Raw genomic sequence first — 25,850 nt, 5'->3', positions numbered from 1 at the left:
GAAGGTGGGATTAAGCTGGCGAGCTCTTTTTTGGCCAGCACAGACATGATGGGCTGAATGGCGTTCTTCTATGCCGTAACTTTCTATGATTCTTTGGTTCTATGAAAGGTGCTGTGGCCCTGAATTTCCTTAACTTTTCGGCATCACTACAATGTAAGAGCAGCATCGTGTACCTGTTATATCCCAGTTTTAAACCAGATTTCGTCGATCGGTTGCACCTAAAGATACTTTTCCCTTCACTGTAATTCCCTGCGCTGGGGAGAGGCTGGTTGCATTCTAGTCCAAGTGGAATCCAACCTAACTGGTTTGACAATGATGGCTGTTCATACTCATTTTCTTCACAATGTGCACTTCAGAGAAGGTTCACTCGACTGATTCCTGGGATCAGGGGGTTACCTTATGAGGAAAGGTTCGACAAGTTGGGCCTGTATACACTGGAGTTTAGAAGAATGAGAGGTGATCTTATTGAAACATATAAGATCCTGAGGGGGCAAGAAGGGGTAGATGCTGAGGGGATGTTTCCCCTTGTGGGAGAGACTAGTACTCGGGGCCACAGTTTAAAAATACGGGGTCTCCCATTTAAGACGCGATGAGGAGAAATTTGTTCTCTCAGAGGGTCGTGAGTCTGTGGAACTCCCTTCCCCAGAGAGCGGTGGAGGCAGGGTCATTGAATATTTTTAAGGCTGAGTTAGATAGATTCCTGATTAACAAGGGAGTCAAAGGTTATGGTAGGTAGACGGGAAAGTAGGGTTGAGGTCATAATCAAATCAGCCATGATCTTATCAAATGGCAGAGCAGTTTCGAGGGGCCGAATGGCCTACTCCTGCTCTTAATTCGTCTGTTCGTATGTACAATGGTGAAACTGCTTTACAGAGTGGTCAATATTCATATTAATGAACTGGGTAAGAACAATTGGTGTCTTGTGCTCCTCAGTTTTACCTTTTGATTTTCAAATTCATGCAAATTGGGATTCCAAAACCAACTATGAATCATATCGATTAAGCAAATCGAAAATTCACCACCACTCATTCATTTACATATGGAAATGTCCACTGTACAGCCCAGAAACAGTAAACAACAAAACCACTTTCACTTCTCAGAGAATATTGCTTCCATTCTCATCATTTTCACATTTATATTATATCGATACTGCTGTTTTAAAAAGAAAATTACAGTCAAACAACTCATTAAAATTATTTCTAATATTTGGTTGCCTTTTGATACCAGTCCTTCAAAGCAGTGTCTTCAAACAGTTCAGAGACATTCTGTCAGCTTGGTCCCAGGTAGAAACATTGTGGGGATATTCGACTACCACAATATGATGGCATCATGGCAGCATCCAGGGAATCGTAAACAGACCTGCATGAACCTCTTTTGTTGGTTGCAGAGAAGCTGAACATTGATGGAGTGGAAGCCCTTGGGGTTCACGAACTCTCCTATCTGTTCAGGGGTTGCTCTGATTGCCACGTACGTGCAATCTATTGCACCCTGCACCTGCGATCACCTGCCCTGTCATCCGGAGCCTCCTAAAGAACTGCTCCTCCGAGAGGTCACGGAAACTGAGCCTCTGCCTGTAAACCATGTTGGGTGGGTATGGCCTTCTGCCAGCACGGGCCCTATGTTGATGCCTGCTCTGCTGCCCATCTGCAGCTCCCTCCTCAGCTCGCTCTTGCTGCTGCTGCTCCTCCTCCTCCTCTTCATCAATCCAGAACACTGCAGCAATGACAATGGACTTCTCCCTCGCCAACTCTAGAGTCTCAAAATCACTATCTGAGCCAAGTCCTTCAACAAAACTCACGCACAAGGAACTGAGGAAGCACCTGTGAGTGCAGAAGCTTTCACAGGGCACCTCATTTACTTTAAGCACCCTAATAAACATCCTGCCAATCTTGCCTCCGTTTCCCTGGTGACCTTGCCGACCTGCAGGAAACCTGTGCTCCAGAAGTTAATTTCAATTCAGTCTCCTTGTTGTGTCGTAGGACATCAATTTAAATATGTTCACGAGCCTCCCGTCTCTCCATAGCAGGACACTCATCAGACCAGCTAACAGCCGCCGTAAAAATAGTGGGGACCGTGTCTGTGTCAGGTTGGAGCGGGTTGGCCGATTTCTACATTTTAACCGGGGATGGTTGGAGTCTGTTAATATCGAGGCCGTGATGTGTCTGGATCCAGAGTCGGTGTCCGCCCATCTGTGAATAAATGGAGACATCAAAGTAAATCACTGTCACTCACTCCTGGCAGAGTGACCAAGGGTTTTAAATACAGTGGGAGATGCATGATAAAATTGACTTCAAATGACCCCCTGGATCTTTTTTTGTCTAAGTTCAATAAGTCCAGTATGGCATGTTTGCCAAGAAGCCACTCTTGGGGTAGAGGGAGTATAGCATAGTGGTTATGTTACTAGATTTGTAATTCAGAGGTCTGAACTAATAATCCGGAGTCATAAAATCACATCCCGCTGCGGCAGCTGGGGGATTTAAATTCAATTAAATAAACATCTGGAATTAAAATACTTGTACCAGTAATGTTAGCCATGAAACTACTAGATTGTCGCAAAAACCCATCTGGTTCACTCATGCCCTTTTGGGAAGGAAACCTGCCGTCTGGCCTATATGTGACTCCAGACTCACAGCAATGTGGTTGATTGTGGCCTAGCAAGCCAATCAGTTGTACAATCTTGCTAAAAAATTCATAATAAGAATAAAACCGGATGGACCACTGGGCACCAGACACGACAAAGGCAAACCAAACCCAGTCGACCCTGCAAAGTCCTCCTCCCTAACAGCTGGGGACTTGTGCTAGAGAGAGCTGTCCCACAGACTAGTCAAGCAACAGCCTGACATAGTCGTACTCACCTTTCAGCCAACGTCCCAGACTCTCCCATCACCATCCCTGCGTATGTCCTGAACCAACGGTAGGACAGACCAACCAGAAGTGGCGACACAGTGATATACAGTCAGGAGGGAGTGGCCCTGGGAGTCCTCAAAATTGACTCTGGGCCCCATGAAATCTCATGGTATCAGGTCAAACAGGGACAAGGAAATCCCCTGTTGATTTCCACCGACAGCCTTCCCTCAGCTGATGAATCAGTCCTCCTCCATGTTGAACAGCACTTGGAGGAAGCACTGAGGGGTAGCAAGGGCACAGAATGTACTCTGGGTGGGGGATTTCAATGTCCATCACCAAGAGTGGCTCTGGTAGCACCACTACTGTTCTGAGCTGGCTCATTCCTGAAGGACATGGCTGCCAGACTGGACCTGCAGTAAGGAGGTGAGCAAACCAACATGAGGGAAAAACTTACTTGACCTCGTTCTCACCAATCTACCTGTCGCAAATGCATCTGTCCATGACAGTATTGATAGGAGTGACCACCAGCACAGTCCTCATGGGAACGAAATCCTGTCTTGGCACTAGAGGGCACCATCAGCTGACTAAATGGGACAGATTCAGAACAGATCTAGCGGCTCAAAACTGGGCATCCATGAGATGCTGTGGACAATCAGCGAGCAGCAGAATTGTATTCCAGCACAATCTGTAACCTCATGGCCCAGCATATTCCTCACTCTACCATTACCAACAAGCCAGGGGATCAACGCTGGCTCAATGAGGAGTGTAGAAGAGCATGCCTGGAGCAGCACCAGGCGAACCTAAAAATGAGGTGCCAACCTGGTGAAGCTACAACTCAGGACTACATGCATGCTAAACAGCAGAAGCAACATGCTACAGACAGAGCTAAGCGATTCCACAACCAACAGATCAGATCAAAGCTCTGCAGTCCTGCCACATCCAGTCGTGCATGGAGGTGGGCAATGAAACAACTAACGGGAGGAGGAGGCTCTGTAAACATCCCCATCCTCAATGATGGCGGAGTCCAGCACGTGAGTGCAAAAGACAAGGCTGAAGCATTTGCAACGATCTTCAGCCAGAAGTGCCAAGTGGATGATCCATCTTGGCCTCCTCCCGATACCCCCACCATCAAAGAAGCCAGTCTTCAGCCAATTCGATTCACTCCACGTGATATCAAGAAATGGCTGAGTGCACTGGCCATGGGCCCTGACAAGATCCCGGCTGTAGTGCTGAAGACTTGTGCTCCAGAATTAGCTGCGCCTCTCGCCAAGCTGTTCCAGTACAGCTACAACACTGGCATCTACCCGACAATGTGGAAAATTGCCCAGATATGTCCTGTCCACAAAAAGCAGGACAAATCCAATCCGGCCAATTACCGCCCCATCAGTCTACTCTTAATCATCAGCAAAGTGATGGAAGGTGCCGTCGACAGTGCTATCAAGTGGCACTTACTCACCAATAACATGCTCACCGATGCTTAGTTTGGGTTCCGTCAGGGCCATTCGGCTCCAGACCTCATTACAGCCTTGGTCCAAACATGGACAAAAGAGCTGAATTCCAGAGGTGAGGTGAGAGTGACTGCCCTTGACATCAAGGCAGCATTTGACCGAGTGTGGCACCAAGGAGCCCGAGTCAAATTGAAGTCAATGGGAATCAAGGGGAAAACTCTTCAGTGGCTGGAATCATACCTAGCAGAAAGGAAGATGGTAGTGGTTGTTGGAGGCCAATCATCTCAGCCCCAGGATATTGCTGCATGAGTTCCTCAGGGCAGTGTCCTCGGCTCAACCATCTTCAGCTGCTTCATCAATGACCTTCCCTCCATCATAAGGTCAGAAATGGGGATGTTCGCTGATGATTGCACAGTGTTCAGTTCCATTCGCAACCCCTTGGATAATGAAGCAGTCCGTGCCCTCATGCAGCAAGACCTGGACAACATCCAGCCTTGGGCTGATAAGTGGCAAGTAACATTCACCACAGACAAGTGCCAGGCAATGACCATCTCCAACAAGAGAGAGTCTAACCACCTCCCCTTGACATTCAATGGCATTACCATCGCCGAATCCCCCACCATCAACATCCTGGGGTTCACCATTGACCAGAAACTTAACTGGACCAGCCACATAAATACTGTGGCTATAAGAGCAGTTCAGAGGCTGGGTATTCTGCGGCGAGTGACTCACCTCCTGACTCCCCAGAGCCTTTTCACCATCTACAAGGCACAAGTCAGGAGTGTGATGGAATACTCTCCAAGTGCCTGGATGAGTGCAGCTCCAACAACACTCAAGAAGCTCAACACCATCCAGGACAAAGCAGCCCACTTGATTTGCACCCCATCCACCACCCTGAACATTCACTCCCTTCACCACCAGTGCATCCTGGCTGCAGTGTGTACCATCCACAGGATGCACTGCAGCAACTCGCCAAGGCTTCTTCGACAGCACCTCTAAAACCCGCGACCTCTACCACTAAGAAGGACAAGAGCAGCAGACACATGGGAACAACACCACCTGCAGGTTCCCCTCCAAATCACACACCATCCCGACTTGAAAATATATCGCCGTTCCTTCATCGTCACTGGGTCAAAATCCTGGAACTCCCTTCCTAACAGTACTGTGGGAGAACCTTCACCACACAGACTGCAGCGGTTCAAGAAGGCGGCTCACCATCACCTTCTCAAGGTCAAATAGGGACGGGCAATAAATGCTGGGCTCGCCAGCGACACCCACATCCCATGAACGAACAACAAAAAAAGGTAATTGGTTTTACTCAAAGGAAATTAGCGAACTCGTGAATGGGAAGAAATCAGAGGGACAGCCTCACACACTTCCTGTGGTCAGAAATAACAAGAAGGAGAGGTCAAACATGGCTGACAAAAGATAGTAAGGATAGTATTAGATCCAAAGAGGAGTCACATAGAGTAGACAGAAAAAGTAGCAAGCCTGAGGATTGGAGGCAGTTTAGAATTCAGCAAAAAAGGACCAAGAAATTAATTAAGATGGGAAAAATAGAGCATGAGAGTAAACTTGCAAGGAACATAAAAGAGGATTGTAAAAGCTTCTACAAGTATATAAAAAGAAAAAGATTAGTGAAGACAAATGTAGGTTCCTGACAGTCGGAAACAGGAGAATTTATGATAAGGAACAAGAAAAAGGCAGAGCAATTAAACAAATACTTTGGTTCTGTCTTCACGGAAGAGGACACAAAAAACTTCCCAGAAATGCTAAGGAACCAAGGGACCAGTGAGAAGGAGGAATTAAAGGAAATTAGTATTAATAAAAAAATGTGCTGGAAAAATTAATGGGACTGAAAGTCAATAAATCCCCAGGGCCTGATAATCTGCATCCCAGAATACTAAAAGAAGTAGCCATGGAAATAGTGGATGCATTAGTTGTCATATTCCAAAATTCGATAGATTATGGAACAGTTCCTGCAGATTGGAGGGTGGCAAATGTAACCCCACTATTTAAAAAAGTAGGGAGAGAGAAAACAGGGAATTACAGACCAGTTAGCCTAACATCAGTAGTAGGGAAAATGCTTGAGTCTATTATAAAGGATGTGATAACAGGACACTTAGAAAATATCAACAGGATCAGACAAAATCAACATGGATATATGAAAGGGAAATCATGTTTGACAAACTTACTGGAGTTTGTTGAGGATGTAACTGGTAGAATAGATAAGGGAGATCCAGTGCATGTGGTTTATTTGGATTTTCAGAAGGCCTTTGAAAAAGTCCCACTTAAGAGGTTAGTGTGCAAAATTAAAGCTCATAGGATTAGTGGAAATTTACTGGCATGGATTGAAAATTAGTTTACAGACAGGAAACAGAGAGTAGGAATAAACGGGTCTTTTTCAGGGTGGCAGGCAGTGATTAGTGGGGTACTGAAGGAGTCAATGTTTGGGCCCCAGCTATTCACAGTATATATCAATGATTTGGATGAGGGAACCAAATGTAATATTTCCAAGCTTGCTGATGACACAAAACTAGGTGGGATTGTGAGTTGTGAGGAGGATGTAAAGAGGCTACAAAGCGATTTAGACAAGTTGAGTGAGTGGGCAAATACATGGCAGATGCAGTATAATGTGGATAAATGTGAAGTTATCCACTTTGGAAGAAAAAACAGAAAGGCAGATTATTATTTAAATGGTGACAGCTTGGGAAATGTTGATGTACAAAGGGACCTGGGTGTCCTTGTACACCAGTCACTGAAAGCAAACATGCAGGTGCAGCAAGCAGTTAGGAAGGCAAATGGTATGTTGCCCTTCATTGCAAGAGGATTTGAGTACAGGAGGAAGGATGTCTTACTGCAGTTTTACAGGGCCTTAGTGAGACCACACCTGGAGTATTGTGTGCAGTTTTGTTCTCCTTACCTAAGAAAGGATACACTTACCATAGAGGGAGTGCAGCGAAGGTTCACCAGACTGATTCCTGGGATGGCAGTACTGTCATATGAGGAGAGATTAGGTCGACTCAGCCTGTATTCACTCGAATTTAGAAGAATGAGAGGGGATTTCATTGAAACATATAAAATTCTGACAGGGCTAGACAGCCTGGATGCAGGGAGGATGTTTCCCCTGGCTGAGGGGTCCAGAACAAGGGGTCACAGTCTCAGGATAAGGAGTAGGACATTTAGGACTGAGATGAGGGGAAATTTCTTCACTCAGAGGGTGGTGAACCTGTGGAATTTTCTACCACAGAAGGCTGTGGAGAACAAGTCACTGAATATATTTAAGAAGGAGCTGGATAGATTTCGAGACACAAAAGGCATCAAGGGGTTTGGGGAGAGAGCGGGAATATGGTATTGAGATAGAGGATCAGCCATGATCATATTGAATGATAGAGCACGCTCGCAGGACCAAATGGCCTACTCCTGCTCCTATTTTCTATGTTTCAAAATTTCAACCCAAGTTGAAGATCAGACAGTTGGGGTGATTTGCTGAGTGAAAGGCATGAAAGACTTTGGCATTCTATTATAAAACCAGCGTTGCCCAAGCCCGTTGAAAATTGGTCTATTTCAATGCAAAGATGGCCTAAAAGTGAGTGCATTTTGTCCACTGACCAGGACAATGTGGTTTATTATTTATTTTATTCACGAGTCGAGGGTTGAAGTTTAGTAAAGTAAGTGAGTTTTGATCATGACTTTCTTACTGTATGTTCACAAGATATCTACAAAATAAAGCATCTTAATGATTCATATCTGACCTCTGACATCCGTTCTTTGGGCTTTCCAAGTTTTCACAACTCAGTGGTACTTAAAAGGATAGAGAAAAATAAGCTAAGAATGGTCTGTCTCTGTAACAGTTTATTTTAAAGGTGTTGGCCTTTTAAATACAGTGATTGGAGAGGGGGACGAGTAGGTGCTTTAGGACTGAGATATGTTTTTTACGATTGGCAGATCCCAAAGGCAATTTGAAGTCATAAAAATCTGTTGCTAGGGGAAACAGGCTTTTCAAAGTGGGCTGCTGATGAATTGGAAGCTTCATATCTCTGGTGGACACGTGCAAATTCCCCTCAGAACACCCTAAAGAAGCTGTGTCCTCGACCCCTGCACCTCTCGTCCACCAACTCATCTAATCTTTATTTTGTGTTCTCCCCGCTGAGCAAATTGGTGCATAATGTGCGTTATCAGACCAGGACTGAAGCAGTAAACCCCGACAAGGGGCCCTGCTAGTGCAGGGATTCCATGATGTTGAGCCTGTGGCGCAAGCTGAGTTCAGCACCGTATACAGGCCGCCAGGTGGGGTCAGTACTGAAAAGGAGAATGCTGGAGTCACAGCAGCAACTGGGTGAAATATCGACAGACCTGCCAGGCACATTGTCCACAGAGCCAGAGAGGATGGGAGAGTCCAACTCTCGCATGTGTGGGGTGATGTCATAGGATTTTTCAACTCTGCAATCCACCATGGAGTGTGTGCTGATCTCTATGGAAGTTGTAGCAAGGCACTCACGTGATTCAATGCTGTCGGTCATTGTGGCCTGCATGCAGGCTCAGATAGTGGCTCTGCAGTCTCTAGCCGCGAATGTCTCTACTGGTCTTGATAAGATTGCAGACAGACTAGATCGTGGTTTCCAAGGCATCACTAATCTCCTCCACTCTGCTCTCCAGCAGACCGGGAGGACTGATGTTCTCCTGCCCCAGGGGAGTGAGAATGGTGGAATGGGCGAGGCAAGTGCAGACCTTTCTCAGAATGTCTGCATGTCTCATCCATTGCCACCCCCTCAACCAATACCCAAAATGGTGCCACCATTCCCGCTGGCCCACATTGGCACTGCACAAGTGCAGGAGGTGCAGTCAGTGGCAGGTTCCTGACGGGCTCCAAAGCCCAGAGGTTGTCGACCACGTACACCTCACGAGACTGAGAAAGGTGCATAGCAGCCTTCCACCATCTCTGCTGAAGCCACAGTGGCAGCACTACGTAGAAGTGTCAGGCATAAAAAGAGACAGGCTATACAGATCACATCGGGTTAACATAAGGGTGTCTCATTTTTGTTTTGATCCTTTACTTTGTTGAGCATATTAAACCGTAGTAATTCAGACCACTCCCATGTGTCCCATGATTGAATGCAAATGTCTCAGTCAGGTTTTCATTTCCTGCGTCACCTTTTCATTTCATCTCAGCTCTGAAATTTTCAATTGACCCCCAGCCTCAACAGCTTTTTGGGGGAGAGAATTCCAGATTTCCACTACCCTTTGTTTGAAGAAGTGCTTCCTGACATCAGCCCTGAAAGACCTATCTCGAATTTTATGGTTATGCCCCATTGTTCTGGACTCCCTCACAAGAGCAAATAGTTTCTATCTGCACTATCAAATCCTTTAATCACCTAAAATATCTCAATTAGATCACCCCTTAACCTTCTGTACTCAAGGGAATACATGCCAAGTCTCCTCTCCTCAAAATTTAAAGTTTGAATCCCGGTTTCATTCTGCTGAATTTGCGCTGTACCCTCTGAAAGGCCAATATATCCTTCCTGAAGTGCGGTGCCCAGAGTTGAATGCATGAAATGGGATCTAATCAGAACTTTATAAAACTGTAACATAACTTCCACCCCTTTATATTCCCACTCCCTTGATAAAAAGGCCAGCATTCCATTAGCCTTTTTAATTATTTTTTGTACCTGTCCTCTAGCTTTTAGTGATTTCTGTACTTGGACCCCTAAATCTCTCTGCTCCTCCACACTTCCTAACTTCACGCCATTTAGAATATAAATGAAATGAGCTGTTGCTGATGTCGAGAATCTGGTTGATCACGTTTCTTGTCCTGTGATGTATTTTCATTCATACCATGTATGTGATGAAAAGAATCACTGTATATTTCATGTATTCTTTAATTTATACTGAGTTACCTGTTAGGTTATGTTGACCACACTTCTATGCTGCTCTAACAACCTCAAACCTTTTTACTTCACTTTTCTCTGAAGTGCAGTATTTGGCAAAACTTCTCCGAAGTGCAGTATTTGGCAAATTTATTTTCTAATCAATCTCCTTAGAATTGGTCTGATTGAATTGTCTTCTCCTAAAATCTTCTGCTTTAACCTTCTCCTGTTTTTCCAAATAGTCTCTCTTGAGGTCAGCTGATGGGGGCCGGTTATATTCCAAGATCAAAAGGGCCAAGCTGATCTTAGAGTGTCAAACACATCTGAAGGCTGGAGTTTTAACTGAATTTACCGAGAGCCTTATTTATTTAAGCTCATCCCGAACAAGGCAGGAAAGCAAGATGACATTTTTGTGTTTTTACAGCAGTCTTTTTCAGGGAAACTGGATCAAAGTTAGAAACCACTAAAGACCCTCAAACATCTCGATAAATTTTGAACATTTTTGGATAGATTTTCAACTTGTCATCCAGGCATAAAACTGGTGCTATGGGTTTTGCACCCGTTATATTGATTGAGTTCTTCAATGAAATAATGAAGAGAGTTGATGACGGTAGTGCAGTTGATGTGGTGCATATGGCCTTTGGTAAAGTGGCACATAGTAGACTTGTTTGCAAAATTGAAGCCCATAGGATTAAAGGGGCAGTGGAAGCATGGATACAAAACGGGCTGTGAGGCAGGAAGCAGAAACTAGGAGTGAACAGTTGTTTTTCGGACTGGAGGGAAGTATCCAGTGTTGTCCCCCAGGGGTCCGTATTTGGGCTACTGATCTTTTTTATATATATTAATGGACGTGGGTAAAGAGGGCGTAATTTAAATGTTTGGAGCTGACACAAAGCTTGGAAATGTATAAAGAGTGAGGAGGATGTAGACAGACTGGTGAAATGGGCAGACACATGGCAGATGAAATTTAATGCAGAGAAGTGACAAGTATTGAATTTTCCAAGGAAAAATGACGCGGTGTAGTATAAACTGAGTGGTCCAATTTCAAAGTGGGTGCAGAAACAGAGAGACCTGGGGTTTCACACGCACACAAATCTTTGAAGATGGCAGGACAAGTTGATAAAGCAGTTAAAAAAGCATACAGGATCCTTGGCTTTATAAATAGAGGCATAGAGTACAAAAGCAAGGGAGTTATGCTAAACCTTTATAAACCACTCGTTAGACCTCAGCGAGATTATTCTGTCCACACTTTAGAAAGGACATCAAGGCATTTGAAAGCATGTAGAGGAGATTTACTAGAATGGTACCAGGGATGAGGAGTTTCAGTTTTGTGAAGAGACTGGAGAAGTTGGGATTGTTCTCCTTAGAGCAGAGAAGGTTAAGGGGAGACTTAATAGTGGTGTTCAAAATAATGAGGGGTTTTGAAAGAACAGATAGAGAGAAACGGTTTCCACTGGTACGAGGGTCGGTAACCAAAGGTCACAGATTCAAGATAATTCACACAAAAGCTGGGCGGCAGTTGATAGAAACGTTTTTACTCAATGAATTGTTGTGATCTGGAACACATTGCCTGAAAAGGTGGTGGCAGTAACTTTCAAAAGGGATTTGGGTCTCTACTGAAAAGGGAAAAATTTACAGGGCTTTAACCATTTTCTGATCTCCACCCTGATCACTTGACAGGTCATTCGATGTCTTTTCCTGTGTCTGTGGTTGTTGTGTGTTTTTTATTTTGTTCCGCTTGTTGGGTTTGTAAGATAAACCTTGCTCTTAGTACAAGTTCAAAGACCAGGAAACACTGAGACGTCTGATTAACATATTTTATTGATCAAAACATGGATACAACCCATGACATGCAGAGATCATGAGATTGGTACAGACTCATCGGGTATTGTAAACGTGTCACCTTGACTACTCACACTAGCCTAAGCAAGACTAGGAAAAAGTTCCTAAGTGGCTCCGGTGGCTGTATTTTTATAAATGTAAGGAATCTTACAACACCAGGTTATAGTCCAACAGTTTTATTTGAAAATCACAAGCTTTCGGAGGCTTTCTCCTTCATCAGGTGAATGTAGGATTCCTTGAAGATTACCGCATATAAAGTCAGAGAACAATGCCTGGTGATAACCGATAATCTTTCCAACTGCCAATTGTCAAGGCAATCAGACAGAGAGACAGTACATGCAGGACAACTGAATATACAAATGGTCCGAACCCAAAGACAGAGAGAGAGAGAGAGAGAGAGAGAGAGAAACATCCGAAAGGAAGAGAAAGAGAGAAAATGAACAGTTGTATTAAAAACTGATAACTCTTTTTTCGCTGGTGGGGTTACATGTAGTGTGTAATTGTAGCAGTTGGAAAGGTTATCTGCAATCAACAGGCATTGTTCTCTGACTATATATGCTGTAACCTTCAAGGAATCCCACACTCACCTGACGAAGGAGAAAGCCTCCGGAAGCTTGTGATTTTCAAATAAAACTGTTGGACTATAACCTGGTGTTGTAAGATTCCTTACATTTGTCCACCCCAGTCCATCACCGGCATCTCCACATCACGGGCTTGATTTTACCACCCGCTATCGGTTGCGTTCTCGGCGGGGGGGCCCCGAAAATCGGGGAATCCCGGCGCGGGACCGGATCCCGCCTCGATCCCGCCCACTTCCGGGTTCCCCACGGACGCGCCGGCGTGAGCGCGCAGCCCCCGCTGGTGGGAATCCCGCAGGCAATTAAAGCCAGCGGGATGCCACTTGACAGTATTTATTTAGCTATTTCAGGTCATTAACTGGCCTGATTGAGCTGTTTTATTAGGAAGGGTGGGATTTTACCTTGAACTGAGACTGTTTCCCATACTGGGGGAAACACTCTAACTTCAAACGGACGTGTTGCAGCCAGCAGCCTGTGGCAGCTGCCAAGGTGCATTCCACAGGTGGGGGTGGGGAGACCCTTCACCAACGCAGGAGGCCACTCCGTCACACAGGGCAACGCTTGCCCTCCACCGCCCTCCTCCCATCAAGAAGATTCACCAACGTGGAACCACAACCCCGGTGCGAGGACACACTTACCGACCTTGCAGAATGCCTCAGAACTACACCTTCCAGATGGGGGCCGTCTTGACATCCTCGGAGGATGAACGGCATCACCAGCCTCAGCAGCCTCGCAGGCCACGCCATCCGCCTCAGACACGTGGAGCCCCACAACACGGTTCTGTGGCACATCCACCTGCACAGCAGGAGGGAGGGCAACCGCAGAGAGAGATGCGTCGCAGGAGGCACTACCCTCCGCACAGGGTCTACAAAGTGAGGCTCAGCTTCCTGGACCTCTCTGAGGAGCAGTGCATACGGAGGCTCAGAGTCAGTCTCCAGGTAGTCGCCGACATCTGCAGCGTCCTTAATGACGAGCTGCTCCCGGATGGACCAAGCAGCATCTCCTTACCCGTCGCCGTCAAAGTCACCACTGCCCTCAACTTCTTCGCCTCCGGATCCTTCCAGGGTGCCACCGGGGACATCACCGGGGTCTGTCAGTCGTCGGCACGCAAGTGCATAAGACAGGTTACCGATGGGTTGTTCCGCAGGGCCTCGCACTACATCAACTTCACCATGGATGACCGCAGCCAGATGGAGAGGGCGGTTGGATTCCATGCTGAGGCTGGCTTCCCACGGGTGCAGGGTGCAATCGATTGCACCCACATAGCAATACGGGCACCTCCACATGAGCCAGGACTGTTCATCAACAGGAAGGGGTATCACTGCATGAACGCCCAGCTCATCTGTGACCACCGCCAGCGATTCCTACACATGTGCGCCAGATACCCTGGCAGCGACCACGATGCCTTCGTCCTCAGGGAGTCCACCGTCCCGCCCCTCTTCCACTCACCCAACACCGGCAACGGCTGGCTCCTCGGCGACAAGGGATATCCCCTGCACACGTGGCTTATGACACCTCTGAGGAACCCCATCACCGAGCCGCAGCGTCGATATAATGACAGCCACATTGCTACCAGGTCTGCAATTGAGCAGCCTATAGGGGTGCTCAAGATGCGCTTCAGGTTCTGGGGGAGCGCTCCAATACACGCCACTCAGAGTGGGACGAATTATAGTTGTCTGCTGTGCCCTGCACAACATGGCACACAGAGAGGTGTGCCGCTGGAGGAGGCCCCATGCACATCCGCCACCCATATTGAGGACGACGATGAGGAGCAGGAGGAGGAGGAGGAGGAGGAAGGACCCATGGGCCGAACACCGGCTCACCTGGATGCTCGTCAGGCCAGGGAGGCACTCATATGTCAACGGTTCTCCTAACATCAGACTGTCTGAGGTGCCCAGACCTCATCACGTGCACAGAGGAGCGGCCATACCAGCCCCCTCCACAGAAGAGTGGTGCCATTACTCCTGCACCCACTGTAGTGTGACCCAATGGGTGGGACCAGGTGTTCGTCGTCATGATGAGCCCCACGAAAGGGACCTATTGCACAAGCCGCTCAAGAATGGACAAGAGGTGGCAGTAGTGGTGAGAACAATTGTGTTTATTGTGTATGTGCAGTAAACGACTATAAATAAAAACATAACAAATTGTCATACACCCTGGTGCATTCCCTTTGAGTTCATAACACCCTAGCCTTACGTTTGCGGGAACCCCTACGTGGTGCTACCCCTGTGGCTCCAGCAGAGGTAGTGGCAGTTTGCTCTTGTTCGAGCCCTGACCGGGTAGATGCTTTCGGCCGACGCCCCCTGGTTTTTGGTGCCCGTGAGGGCACCTCCACAGACTGCTCCTCCTGCACCTGAGCAGGGGCAGACGCGGCCACCTGGAGAGGAGGCACCATTGCGGGTACTGGTTGAGAGGGGGGCAACGGGTGAGACGTGGGGGCACTTTGAGTAGCGTCCCCACTTGCATGTCCACGTTCACCATCTTCCCTCTCATTGCCTAGGCCCACATCACTCCTTCCACCCTGCTGGACGGCAGTTTGGATGACCTGTGTGAGACCTTGCAAGGCCACCTCTAATGTATCTGTCAGCCTGTTTATGGCGGCAGAATGTTGCTCACCCTGAATCCGAACAGCCGTTGTCAGGGCCTGGATGGACTCAATGTTGAGCTGTGCGTGACGCTCGAGGGAGGCTAGCCTTTCCTCCACCGCAGACGTTCCCGCACCTACCCGCGACACTATCTCGCCGATACCCTCCTGTACTAGTGCCACCATTGCCCTCATGCAGGAGTTGGACTCCTCCATCACCTGCGCGATTGTGGAGAGTGCGCGTGGCACCTCTTCCAGTACCTCGGCAATGTGCTGGTGCCCCTCGACGACTCTCCTTTTGACTGGTGGCCCCCTGGGTTCAGCATCTGGGTCCGGCTGAGCAGAGCCTGGAGAAGAGTGCTCCCACCGACACGGACCCTACGCGGCTGCCCCTGCCACCAGGGTCTGCTCATGCTCACATGTGCACGGTGACTCACCATGTGCAATCCCAAATAATTGAGGAGGGGGACCCACCGAGGTGTGTGTATCTGCACTGGTGGATGCTTGGCTCATATGTGACGATCGACCCTCAGAGACCGGCATGTCCTCTGAGGAATCGCCCTCCACAGACACGGCGCTCGCAGACGGCCCTGCAAGAGAACATAGGGCAATATCAGGCATGTGGACAAATGTTGAGGTGCGGCAGATGCCAAGTGATGCTAAGATCATTCGCGATCATGAGTGCTGAGTGTCAGCTTTCCGTTACCGGACGTTTCTGCAGCCCCAGCCTCGCCATCCGGCACGGACAGGCAATGCAGCGTGTGGCTGATCTCCAAGGCGTCCAGCTCTGCATGCGTTAGAACCACCTCGTGTGGCGGGCCCCCTCCGGTGCGTGCCCTTTCCCGGGCATTCTTGCATCTCTTCTCCTGTCAAGGCAAAACACAGATGCGTGATTGAGTGATGATTGCATTGTGAGATGCTTCAAGCATTGGTGTGGGTGGGTTGAGCGTGTGGGAGATGGATGGGAGGATGCGTGTGCCACATGCCCATCCCATTGTATGTGGATTGGGGTGTGTGGTAGTGTTCGAATGGGGACACGGACGGTGGGTACGTGCAGGCACGGTGAGGATGATAGTTGAGTGGCTGTGAGGATGGATGCGGGAGCACTGTGGTGGCAGTGCAGAAGGGGTTGTGAGGTGTTTGAGGTGATGTGGAAGACGGAGTGTGGGAGAATGCGTTAGTGTACTCACTTTGCCGGACCTAGTGAGATCGTTGAATCTCTTCCGACACTGGATCCATGTTCTTGTGGTGTTGCCCCTGCTGCTAACCTCCGCGGCCACCTCCGCCCATGCCTTCCTGGTGGCAGAGGCTGGGCACTTCCTTCCATCACTGGGGAACAACGTCTCCCTCCTCCTCCTTACCCCGTCCAGCAGCAGCTGGAGTGAGTGGTCAGAAAATCGTGGGGCAGCCTTACCCCTGGGGTGCTCCATGGTGTGCTACTTCTTGTTTGCAGCAGGAGGAGCATTGGTGGACTGCCCCTTTAAATAGAGCTCCACCATCACTCAGACGTCACTGCGCATGCGCAGGCCGCCGGCGCGCAGCTGAGCAGCGGAAAACCCGTAACCACAGGTAAATGACTTCAATTATCCTGTGATCGTGCGGGGGACGCACTAATTTCACCGGGCGCGTTACCCACGCGCCCGATAGCCCCCCCGCCGAGAACCCGCAGGCCTGCTAACATCGGCTCCCATTTCTCAGTCAATAAACCCAGTTTGCAGGGGCTCCAGGTATCTCCCCAAGTCATTCAATAACCAGGGTTGTAAGAGGATTTGAATTGATTTGCTCCCCAATGGTCTCCTGCTGCATAATTATGGGTATAAATCTGTGCCTTTGCACGACATGGAACAACAGGTGATAACTAAAGTGTTTTGAAGGAATAACAAACCAGAAATATTCAAATGAAGAAAACCAGATTTATTGAAAGCATTCGATCTTTTTAAACTTGAAAGATCGTGCAATTTCTGCAATATGGAAAAGTTAACACTGGTACTTCCAATTAACAATTGGCCTCTCGCCAATGCTTTAAACTTGTTTCACACCAAAAAGGAGATTTTCACAAGCAAACTAAGTCTCATATCAAGCAAAACTTTGTGCATATCGTGAATAGAATAGCATGCTACAAGGCTAACAACTTCCCTTTAATTACAATCCTCAGTTTTACCTTTTGATTTTCAAATACTGCAAATTGGGACTCCAAAACCAACGATGAACCACATTGCTTAAGAAAATCCAATATTCACCACCAGTCATTTATTCACAAACGGAAATGTCCACTGTGCAGCCCAGAAATAGTAAACAACAAAACTACTTTCACTTCTCAGAGAATATTGCTTCCATTCTCATCATTTTCATATTTATTTTATATAGACACTGCTGTTTTAAAAAGATAATTACAGTCAAACAACTCATTAAAATGTTTTCTAATAATTGGTTACCTTTTGATACCAGTCTTTCAATGGAGTGTCTTCAAACAGTGCAAAGACAGTCAAGGGTAAAAGGACGACATTACTCATTGAGGAAAGCAAAGGGATGCCTGAATACTCAGGGTGTGGATACTGTGTTAAGTTGCCACTGAATCCCATCATGAAGTAATAAATACGTTTGTCTGGGTTTAAACGAGCAGCAGACTCCACTGAACACACCGCCAATGGTGTCGGCTCCACTTTATCAGTCGTCTCCACAAATATAATCCCAGATTTCGTGATTGGATTTGAAAGATTTGGGTCAGCTTTATTTTTCATCTGGGATATTTCGAAGATGTAGTTTTGAATATACTGATTGGTGTCTGTCTTACAGTATATGTACAGCACACTACAAATTGCAATCGTGAGGATAAACAGACAGTCCTTGTACTGGTAAAGCATGGTGTGGAGCTGAGATATTTCTTCAAGGGCTCCTGTGAAACATAAAGAGGAAGGAACATTTTTTAAATAATGAACTAAATACACTGCTATTGATGATTGTACTGAAGTTAATCAGGGTTTATTTATTTTCAAAAAAAAAATAACAATCATGTCATTGTTGGCAGCAGAAATGCTGGTAAACCCGATTGTTCCAACACATATATATAGTTCATGCAAGCTAAAAAGATTAAAGTTCAGAAACAAAAGGAACTGAAATGAATCCCACAAATATTCAGCGCTAAAATGTGCTGTAGATGCCCTGCTTCATATGATTTATGTTATAGATGTGCACATTTGTAACTAATAATGTAGAGAAAGGAGTGTCTCTGGATACTATCTATAGGAACTGCCAGAAGGCCTTCAATAAAGTTCAGCACAACAGATTATTGGCTAAAATGAGATTGCACGGAATTGGAGATAGCCTTTTGACTTGTGTTGGAAATTGATTTCGAGTTAGGAGACAGAGAGTGGGGATAAAGGGTCGGTAGTCAGATTGGTGAAAAATGGTGTTCCCCAGGGATCTGTTCTCGGGTTTCAGCGTATCACCATTTTTATTTATGACTTGGATGAATGAATAGAGAGTTGTATATCCAAGTTTGTAGATGATACTAAATTAGGAGGGACAGTTAGTAGTGCAGACGGGATCAGGAAGTTGCAAAGGGACATAGACACATTAAGTGAGTGGGCAAAACTATGGCAGATCGAGTTTAATGTGGACAAGTGCGAGGTCATCCACTTTGGACCTCAGAAAGATAAATCGGAGTATTTTCCAAAAGGTGAGAAACTACGAACTGCAGAGGAACAAAGAGATTTGTGAGTCCAAGTACACAAATCATTTAAAGCCGGTAGATGGGTTCAAAAATCAAGGCTAATAGAGTGTTGGCCTTTATCTGAAGGGGTCTGGATTAAAAAGGGAGCAAATTATGTTTCAGTTGTATATTGCATTGGACAGACCCCATCTGGAGTATTGCGTTCAGTTTTGGGCACCGCACGTCACAAAGGATATTTCGGCCTTGGAGAGGGTGCAGTGCAGATTCACCAGAATGATACCAAGGCTTAGAGGGCTCAAGGTAGTGAATGGCCTACTCCTGTTCCGAAGAAACAGAGCTTGGGTATGAATAATTAATTTGGCTGTTGAGAACCAAAAGTACGAAAGGGAAAAGTGATACAGGGCTAATTCCTCAGGAGCTGGTGAGAGTAATGCTGTTAATAAATAAGGCAATAATGGCTGGCTGTTGGTGCAACCCAGATGTGTTGGGGATCAATGCAGTCCCAGTTTCCTCTTTCCAAAACTTTTTTTTGTTGACTGTCCATCTAAACAGTCAGTTATTATACATATGGCTGCTTACATTAGGTACAAGTGGATAAACATGGACATGTCACTCAAGATCACGAGATAGGTTTGTATCTTTAAAATTAAAATCATGAGACAATATTAAAAATATAATATTTGAGGAATAGAAGGAATTACTTATTCATAGTAAAGTGGTAATCCCACCTTGGAGATAAGAGAGCGCTCGAAAATCAGTCAAAGTATCCAGGGTAGCTTCCTGGCAGAAATGACTGAAATTTCGCGAAAAGATAAAGGAAAATTTGAACTCACACTCCAGGTTTCATGGAAGGATCGCATCGTGCATCCCGAGAGTGGAGTGAAAAAAGGAAAAAGACCAATGAAAGCCTATTGGAAGGAGGTGTTCCAAATGATATAACTATTCTAGGAAAGGACGGAAAAATCTTAGGAAAGATTCCAAGAGGAACGAAAGTAAAGAATAGTAATAGGAAATAATCCAATTGTTTAATTTACTGTATCATAGAATAACAAAATCAGAGAAAATTTACGGCACAGAAGGAGGCCATTCAGCCCATCGTGTCTGCGCCTGCCGAAAATGAGCCACCCAGCCAAATACCACTTTCCAGCACTTGGTCTGTAGCTTTGTAGGTTATGGAACTTCAGATGCATATCCAAGTACTTTTTAAATGTGATGAGGGTTTCTGCCTCTATCACCCTTTCAGGCAGTGAGTTTCAGACACCCACCACCCTCTGAGTGAAAAACATTTTCATCGGCTCTCCTCTAATCCTTCTACCAATAATTTTAAACCTCTGCCCCCTGGTTATTCAACTCTCTGCTAAGGGAAATAGGTCCTTCCTATTCACTCTATCAAGGCCCCTCATAATTTTGTACATCTCAATTAAATCACCCCTCAGCCTCCTTTGTTCCAAAGAAAACAACCCCAGCCTATCCAATCTTTCCTCAGAGCGAAAATTCTCCAGTCTTGATGACATCCTCGTGAATCTCCTCTGTACTCTCTCCAGTGCAATTACATCCTTCCTGTAATGTGGTGACCAGAACTGTACTTAGTACGCAAGCTGTGGCCAAACCAATGTTTTATACCTTTCCAGCATAACCTCCCGGCTCTTATATTTTATGCCTCGGCTAAAAAAGGAAAATATCCCGTATGCCTTTTTAACCACCTTATCGACCTGTCCTGCTACCTTCAGGAATCTGTGGACATGCACTCCAAGGTCCCTTTGTTCCTCTGCACCTCTCAGCATCCTCCCATTTATTGTGTACTCCCTTGCCTTGTTTGCCCTCCCCAAATGCATTACCTCACACTTCTCTGGATTCAATTCCATTTGCCACTTTTCTGCCCACCTGACCAGTCCATTAATATCTTCCTGCAGTCTACTGCTTTCCTCCTCACTATCAAACACAGGGCCAACTTTTTATTATCTGCAAACTTCTTAATCATGCCGTCTACATTTTAAGTCCAAATCATTAATATATGCCACAAAAAGCAAGGAACCTAGTACCGAACCCTGTGGAACCCCACTGGAAACAGCCTTCCAGTCACAAAAACACCTGTCAGTCATTACTCTTTGCTTCTTGCCACAGGCAATTTTGGATCCAACTTGCAACTTTTCCTTGGATCCCATGGGCTTGTATTTTTTTTACCTTTTCAATAGCCTTGCTAAAATCCATGCAGACGACGTCAAATGCGCTCCCCTCATCGACCCTCCCTTACCGCCTCAAAAAATTCAACCAAGTTTGCCAGACACGACCTTCCCTTAACAAATCCATGCTGACAGTCATTGATTACTCTGCGCCTTTCTTAGTGATGGTTTATCCTGTCCCTCAGAATTGATTCCAATAATTTGCCCACCACCAAGGTTAATCTGACTGGCCTGTAATTACTCGGTCTATCCCTCTCTCCCTTTTTAAACAACCGTACAATGTTAGCAGTCCTCCAATCCTCCGGCACCATGTCTGTATCCATCGAGGATTGGAAACTGATGGTCAGAACCTCTGATATTTCCTCCCTTGCTTCTTTTAACAGCCTGGGATACATTTCATCCAGGCTTGGTGATTTATCTACTTTCAAAGATGCTAAACCCTTTAATATTTCTCTCACTATGTTTATCCCATCCAATATATCACACTCGTCCTCCTTATCTGCAATGTCTGCATCGTCCCTCTCTTTTGTGAAGACAGACACAAAGTATTCATTAAGAACCATGCCAACATCTTCCACCTCCAAACATAGCTTACCTTTTTGGTCTCTAATAGGCCCTACTCTTTCCTTAGTTATCCTATTGCTCTTAATATATTTATAAAACATCTTTGAATTTTCCTTGATTTTACTTGCCAATATTTTTTCATGCCCTCTCTTTGCTTTCCTAATTTCTTCCAGTGATAACTTTCTGACTACGGCCTCCTTATTACTGAGTCCCCAATTCAGAGGAGGAGGAGAGGTCAGGCCGCAATGTTCGACAAGTGAAAGTAAAGGTTTCTGGAAAGGGACTGAGCTGAGCTCAGAGTCAAAGAGAAACCAGATGCAGCATACCACCAGACTGTGCTGAGCGAGCAGTGAGGGAAAGTTGGATGAGGTTGGTGCGAGATGCACGTCGGTTCTGGCAAAAGCCAAACAAGATGGTTTCATCCTTGCTGATGTTGAGTTGTAGAAAATTGGACCGAATCCAGAACTTCATGTCTGACAGTTAGATGGTACAGCAACAGTCCTGGTCTCAGTGTAGGTGGCAGTGAGATCGATTTGAGTGTCATTGACACATATGTAAAAGCTGACCCTCTGTTTGTGCATGATATTGCTGAGTGGTGGCAGATTGATGATGAATGGGAAGTGACGTGTAGGTACACTGTAGGGGGTGGTGGTGTGTGTCATCTTCGCCTCTGACTTCTGAGGGGTTCGAATCGCTCCCACTGCCAGGGCTCCAGACCTTGGACTTATTTGGGGGTTGTGACCAAGTGCAGCGGACAACTGGTTCTGGTTCAAGAAACTTTGACCTTTATTCAAGAGAGAAAATACAACACAACAATCTTAACACTCTAATAAAATGGGGAACACTTCAGTACACACGAGGGAAATTACAGTAGAAAGATACCTCACCCCTCCCAATCCCACTGTACTAGCTAAGTTGGACTCTAAATGGCCAGAGATAATGCTCACCAAACGAATCCTTGACAGTAATTCACCCAGAGGTAAGTCAGAAATAGATTGTAGAGTGGAAAATTTGCGGATCTTCGATTTTCTCCTGAGTTGGTTTTCTTTGGTCGCGGTGGCCCAATATTACCCAGCTGGTTGGTGGCAGTATTCGGTTGGTTGTATTGTAAGGCCCTGGTTGCCGCGAGGTGTCTGATGATCACTGGGACTGTTGCTCTGGATTCTTCTTGTGTGTCGGCCTGCTTCTAGAGCTGATGACCTTCCCTGTCGAACTGCTTCCCTTGTTGTTCGCTGGAAGCTGCTCTTCCTTCCAGAGACAGGCAGAACAAGACAAGCAGCCAGCAAGAACCAGAGAGAGAGAGAGAGAGGTTTCAAGTTTCCACTTTTATATCCCTCTCTTACAAATGGTCTTCATCGCTTTAAAAAAAAACATTTCATGTCTGTTAAAACCGTTCTTACAAAGTCCTTAAGAATCTTTGATGGCTTTTTGATGGTCCCTCATCATGTTTCAATTGCTTCTCTTGATGGGTCATTGTTAATTCCGATTTTTAGAGCTTGTCACACAAGGCTTCCTTTTGTATCCAACGTCCGATGCGTTGATGGGTTTTGCTTTAAAACAAAGGCATGGCCCCACCATGTCTGCAGTAGTTACCTCTTTCAATGGCCTGTGAGTGTCGACCACCTGCTGTAGGTTTTGCATTAAAACAAAGACACGTCTCAAGCAGTAATTCTCCCACATTCCATGTGTGTGTTGTGGATTCGTCTGGTGACCTCTCATCTATCCTTCCATCTTTGGATTTCAGTCAATGGCAAAAGATTTTCCATACTCAGGGAAAAGGTGAATTTCTTTAGGGTTTTTCTCCGAGTTTTGGGGGATCTGTGAATTTTGAGAATCTTACACTAGGAAGACAGCTAATTTGAGGAGATATGATTGCGTTGGGTAATGTCGGAGTGGTGAAGCACCATGGAAGAGAGGGGATAGAACAAAACAGAAAGACCAACAATGGAGAAGGCAGCAGTGATTTAGAGAAGCATGAGAAGGGACCCATGGTTGTAGTCTTGTAGGATGTCTGCTATCACTTTAATTCGGACAGCCTAAGTGCCGTGGGCTGATCAGAGGCTGGATTGGAGGAACACAAGTAAGGAATGATGAGATAGATCAACGCATGGGAGATGGAAAAGACATGGCCAAGGGCCTTGAGGGAAAGGGCAAGTCGGAGATAGAGGAGACAAGGGCAGGCATTTTAAGGAGGAGAGTGATATAAATAAATATGGGGTCAAAAGGGAAGTTAAGTTTACAGGAACTGGATTGGAAGGGGGGTCAAGGGAGTGATGGTGAGAGTTATGAAGGAAATGAGTCTGAGGAGGGCCAGAAGGAAGAGAAGATGGTGGGAGAAGCTCGGGTTATTAATGGGGGTTATGAAGTATGGGGGTCAGGGGAGAAGATAGTTGGTGGAGACAGTGATGGTTAAGCATATGGCCTCCATTTTGGAAACCAAGAACGCCATGAATAAAACCATTGGATATAGAATGTCATACTTGGTAACTGTAAACAATTTTACAACACCAAGTTATAAATGTACCTGAGGAAGGAGGAAGTCTCCGAAAGCTTGTGAATTTAAAATAAAATTGCTGGACTATAACTTGGTGTTGTAAAATTGTTTACAATTGTCAACCCCAGTCCATCACCGGCATCTCCACATCATACTTGGTAACGAAATAAAAGAAAGTTAAAAAATATTCATGCATCATTCCATATATACTTCAATGTATATGCACCATGATTTTTTTTAATACTTGCATTCATATTGGTCTGTAGTATTTAATGACCACAGCATTCAATGTGTGGCACCCCAAGAGGTCTGCAATTTTGGTTACAATACAAGCACCTTTTCTGTCAACTTAATATTTCTTGTTTATTCTCTCTCTATGCCCTCCACACCAAGTTTCTCTGAGCCAAACACCACCGGAAGTAGAGATGGCAGTCAGGTGAGCACCCTTGCTCTCAGAACTCCAAGAGTGATCTCGTGATAAGGGGCTCTTTGGTATTCCCTCCCTTCCTTCCTTTTTTTTTCGTTCATGGGATATGGGCGATGCTGGCAAGGCCAGCATTTAGTGCCCATCCCTAATTGCCCTTGAGAAGGTGGTGGTGAGCTGCCTTCTTGAATCATTGCAGTGCGTGCGGTGAAGGTTCTCCCAAAGTGCTGCTAGGAAGGAAGTTCCAGGATTTTGACCCAGTGACAATGAAGGAACGGTGATATATTTCCAAGCCGGGATGGTGTGTGACTTGGAGGGGAACGTGCAGGTGGTGTTGTTCCCATGTGCCTGCTGCTCTTGTCCTTCTAGATGGTAGAGGTCGCGAGTTTGGGAGGTGCTGTTGAAGAAGCCTTGGCGAGTTGCTGCAGTGCATCCTGTGGATGGTACACACTGCAGCCAGAGAGTGCCGGTGGCGGAGGGAGTGAATGTTTAGGATGGTGGATGGGGTGCCAATCAAGCAGGCTTCTTTGTCTTGGTTGGTGTGAAGCTTCTTGAGTGTTGTTGGAGCTGCACTCATCCAGGCAAGTGGAGAGTATTCTATCACACTCCTGACTTGTGCCTTGTAGATGATGGAAAGGCTTTGTGGAGTCAGGAGGTGAGTCACTCACCGCAGAATACCCAGCCTCTGACCTGTTCTTGCAGCCACAGTAGTTATATGGCTGGTCCAATTATGTTTCTGGTCAATGGTGACCCCCAGGATGTTGATGGCAGGGGATTTGGCGATGGTAATGCCTTTGAATGTCAAGGGGAGGTGGTTAGGCTCTCCCTTGTTGGAGATGGTCATTGCCTGGCACTTGTCTGGGGTGAATGTTACTTGCCACTTATCAGCCCAAGCCTAGATGTTGTCCAGGTCTTGCTGCATGCAGGCTCGGACTGCTTCATTACCTGAGGGGTTGTGAATGGAACTGTACACTGTGCAATCATCAGCAACCATCCCCATTTCTGACCTTATTATGGAGGGAAGGTCATTGATGAAGCAGCTGATGATGGTTGGGCCTAGAACACTGCCCTGAGGAACTCCTGCAGCAATGTCCTGGGGCTGAGAAGATTGACCTCCAACAACCACTACCATCTTCCTTTGTGCTAGTTATGACTCCAGCCACTGGAGAGTTTTCCCCCCTGATTTGTGTGGGAAGTGCCATTGATTTGGTGTAAGGCGTTGTATTGTTGGGTCCTGGGAGCAAGCACCAATGGTGCATGAAGTGGATAGAGCCAGACGGGATAGCTCAGCAAATTAGGGCCATGGACTCACAACATCATGGGTTTCTACCTTCAATTTCCGAGGT

At 46.2% G+C, this 25,850-nt stretch overlaps 1 protein-coding gene across 1 annotated transcript in view; it reads right to left on the bottom strand.

Annotated features, from left to right (window-relative positions):
* LOC137331157 (lactosylceramide 4-alpha-galactosyltransferase-like) overlaps window positions 1-25,850 on the bottom strand; it is a 47,577-nt gene that overhangs the window by 2,594 nt on the left and 19,133 nt on the right. The window contains 1 exon segment of the mRNA XM_067994760.1: window positions 17,606-18,062. Coding sequence (XP_067850861.1) covers window positions 17,606-18,062 — 457 coding nt within the window.

This window comes from Heptranchias perlo, chromosome 13 (genome assembly GCF_035084215.1).
Source record: "Heptranchias perlo isolate sHepPer1 chromosome 13, sHepPer1.hap1, whole genome shotgun sequence".
Lineage (NCBI taxonomy): Eukaryota > Metazoa > Chordata > Chondrichthyes > Hexanchiformes > Hexanchidae > Heptranchias > Heptranchias perlo.
This window is presented reverse-complemented; position numbering and strand designations above follow the sequence as displayed.